The following is a 3,018-nucleotide window of genomic DNA, read 5'->3' as shown; positions in this document are numbered from 1 at the left end:
TGATGCTTAAATTACCGGACGATTTCTGCACAATCATTGATTCACAAGATGCTCTCATAAGCCTAATATTTTCCGATGTACACACGCTATGCATTCATCATGAGTGGCTGGCAGAAAGGGTGATTTTAGCAGCAAAAAATGTGGACGTCAAGGAATTGAATCTGTAGATGCAACAGTTATTGTCAGGTAACTTGGTGACATGCAAATCCGTTGATGCAGTTTGCGATCCCATTGAAGCTGCAAATTTTCCAACAGAGTTTTTAAACTCATTGAATTTACCTGGCATATCACCGCATAATTTAGTACTCAAAGTTGGATCTCCGGTTATTTTGCTTCGTAATTTGAACCCACCTTGGCTGTGCAACGGCACGCGATTAGTCATTAAAAAATTAATGAACAACGTTATCGAAGTCATTATTTTCAGTGACAAATTCCGGGATGAAAGTATATTACTTCCACGAATCCCTATTATGTGCCAATCCCTATTATGCCCCTATTATGCCTATTATGCCCCCACAGATGTGCCAATTCAATTTAAACGCATTCAGTTCCACATTAGGATTGGATTGAATGTAGGGTTTAGTGGCACAAAGTCCAAAAGAGGACATGCTGCGCCAAACAATACGGTAAAAACAGTTCATAAGACATGATGCGTGCAACACTTAGTTATTCGTATAATTATAACTGATAAAATTGTATAAGTTGATGAATAAAATCAGGTAAAAGGCATGAATAAAGTCAGATAAAAGTGTGAATATCAAATAAGATACATGAAGTAAGTAAAGTGAATAAAATTGCAAATGTATTAAAACATTTATATACAGTTAAAAATACCAAGAGCACGTAAATACGCAAAAATGTTTGGATGATGAATATTATCTAACAAATCTTGCATGCATAAAATAGAACTTCCAAAATACGTTAACCGATACTGGTTAAAACATGGGCATGTTATTAAAATATGATGAATTGTGAGAGGAACGTTACAACCATGGCATTGAGGAGCGGGTTCTCCTAGCAACAAATGGAGGTATGTCAACCGGGTATGACCAATTCGAAGACGGGTTAGTTTTACATCTGCTCTACGCAATCGAAGTACTGGGAAATGGTCCAAATCAGATTTGATGCTGTGGAGTTTATTAAAAACTTTGAGGTCCCATTGTTCTTGCCATAATGATTTTACAATTTTTCGAACATGTAGTTTCATGTCAGAGAAGGGTACGGACAATGTTAAAACAGATGTGGCAGATCGTGCAGCTGAGTCAGCTAGTTCATTACCTGGAATACCAATATGACTTGGTACCCAGCAAAATAAAATTTCAAATCCCTTCTTCTGAAGAGTAGTTAACAAATGAATAATGAAACATAAAATTGGATGAGTATCACAGTGAAACTTTTCTAATTGGCTCAAAACGCTCATACTATCGGAATATATACAATACTTCCGAGTAGAGCGTGTAGAAATTAGTCGCAATGCTAATAAAATAGCAACAGCTTCAGCAGTGAAAACGGAGCATATATCAGGAATTCGGTAGCTGTTTGGGACGTCAGCAATGATGACACCACAGCCAACATATCCAGGAGATTTTGAGCCATCAGTATATATCGGAACATAATGAGAAAACTGATGACGATGAGAACGGAAAAGTTGTTGAAATATGGTTGGTGATATAAGAGATTTCTTAGACACCTCAAATAGAGAATAAAAATGATATGGTGAAACAGTCCATGGTGAGATAAGTACGTGGTCAACTGATTGTGATGGTGAATCTAAAATAGCAAATGTTTGAATGTGCGATCGAATGCGAGCTATAAAAGGACGTACATAAGAAGGTCGAGCATCATATAGGCGCATTAAACTTATTGGAGTAGCCTCATGCTGTAAGGGGTGTGAGGCTGAAGACATGATACGGTAGTAGTGCGTCAAGGACAATTGCATTCTACGTAGATCCAGTGGCAGTTGATGACAAACAGCATACAAGCTTTCCACGGGTGAAGTACGAAATGCACCGCTACAAATGCGTAATGCAGTGTGATGCACCGTATCAAGGCGTTTTAATTGCGAAGCAGAAGCAGTACCATAAACTGTGCATGCATAGTCAATGCGCGACAGTATAAGTGCTTGGTAAATTCGCAATAGCGCGGTGCGGTCAGCACCCCAAAACGTGTTGGAAAGCACCCGTAACATATTTAAGGATCTTTCGCATCTTTTCCGCAATTGTTTTATGTGAGGCAGAAAAGTAAGCTTATGATCAAAAACAACTCCAAGAAATTTTGTTTCAATTACGATGGGTATAGCAATGTTATGAATATGAATAACAGGATCATTGTGAAGCCGACGTTGCCGACAGAAATGTACTCATGAGCTTTTGGAAGGTGATAGGGTATGACCATTCTCATGACACCATTTTACTATTTTATTGACAGCAAGTTGTAGTTGACGCTCGATTACTCTCATGTCAGATCCTGAGCATGAGACGTTGAGGTCGTCAACATAAAGTGATCCAAAAACTGTAGGAGGTAGAATGTTTAAAATGGAAGAAACATGAACTATAAAAAGTATAACACTCAGAACACAACCTTGTGGAACACCTTCAGATTGGATGTAGAGATCAGAAAGTGTATGACCCAGTTTGACATGAAAATATCTCTGACTCAAAAAGTTTTTGATAAAAATTGGTAGGTGACCACGGAGGCCTATATCAAACAATGCCTTCAGAATGCCGTATCTCCATGTCCGATCGTACGCCTTCTCAATATCAAAGAAGATAGAGATAAAATGGTTACGTCGGACAAGAGCATTACGAATACGTGATTCTAAAGCAACAATGTTATCCATAGTCGACCTGCACTTTCGAAAACCACTTTGATAGTCGGGGATAAGTTTTTTCTTCTCCAGAAAGTAAACCAAGCGAGAGTTGACCATACGTTCGAATACCTTGCTGAAGCAGCTAGTCAGCGCTATCGGGCGGTAGTTAATTGGTTCCGTCGGATCCTTACCTGGCTTTAAAATTGGTA

At 38.6% G+C, this 3,018-nt stretch overlaps 1 protein-coding gene across 1 annotated transcript; it reads right to left on the bottom strand.

The window, feature by feature from the left end:
• Positions 1 to 814: 814 nt before the first annotated feature.
• On the bottom strand, positions 815 to 2,188 carry LOC147816340 (uncharacterized). The gene has a single exon (XM_087150276.1). It carries the CDS (start codon positions 2,186 to 2,188, stop codon positions 815 to 817), a length of 1,374 nt encoding a protein of 457 aa, XP_087006402.1.
• Positions 2,189 to 3,018: the final 830 nt, after the last annotated feature.

The sequence above is a fragment of the Parasteatoda tepidariorum genome, chromosome 1, assembly GCF_982258835.1.
Source record: "Parasteatoda tepidariorum strain Cologne lab strain chromosome 1, Ptep-v5.0, whole genome shotgun sequence".
Taxonomy (NCBI): domain Eukaryota; kingdom Metazoa; phylum Arthropoda; class Arachnida; order Araneae; family Theridiidae; genus Parasteatoda; species Parasteatoda tepidariorum.
This window is presented reverse-complemented; position numbering and strand designations above follow the sequence as displayed.

Coding starts and splice junctions, on each gene's coding strand:
- LOC147816340 (XM_087150276.1), bottom strand. CDS start 2,188: ATGTTACGGGTGCTTTCCAACACGTTTTGGGGTGCTGACCGCACCGCG.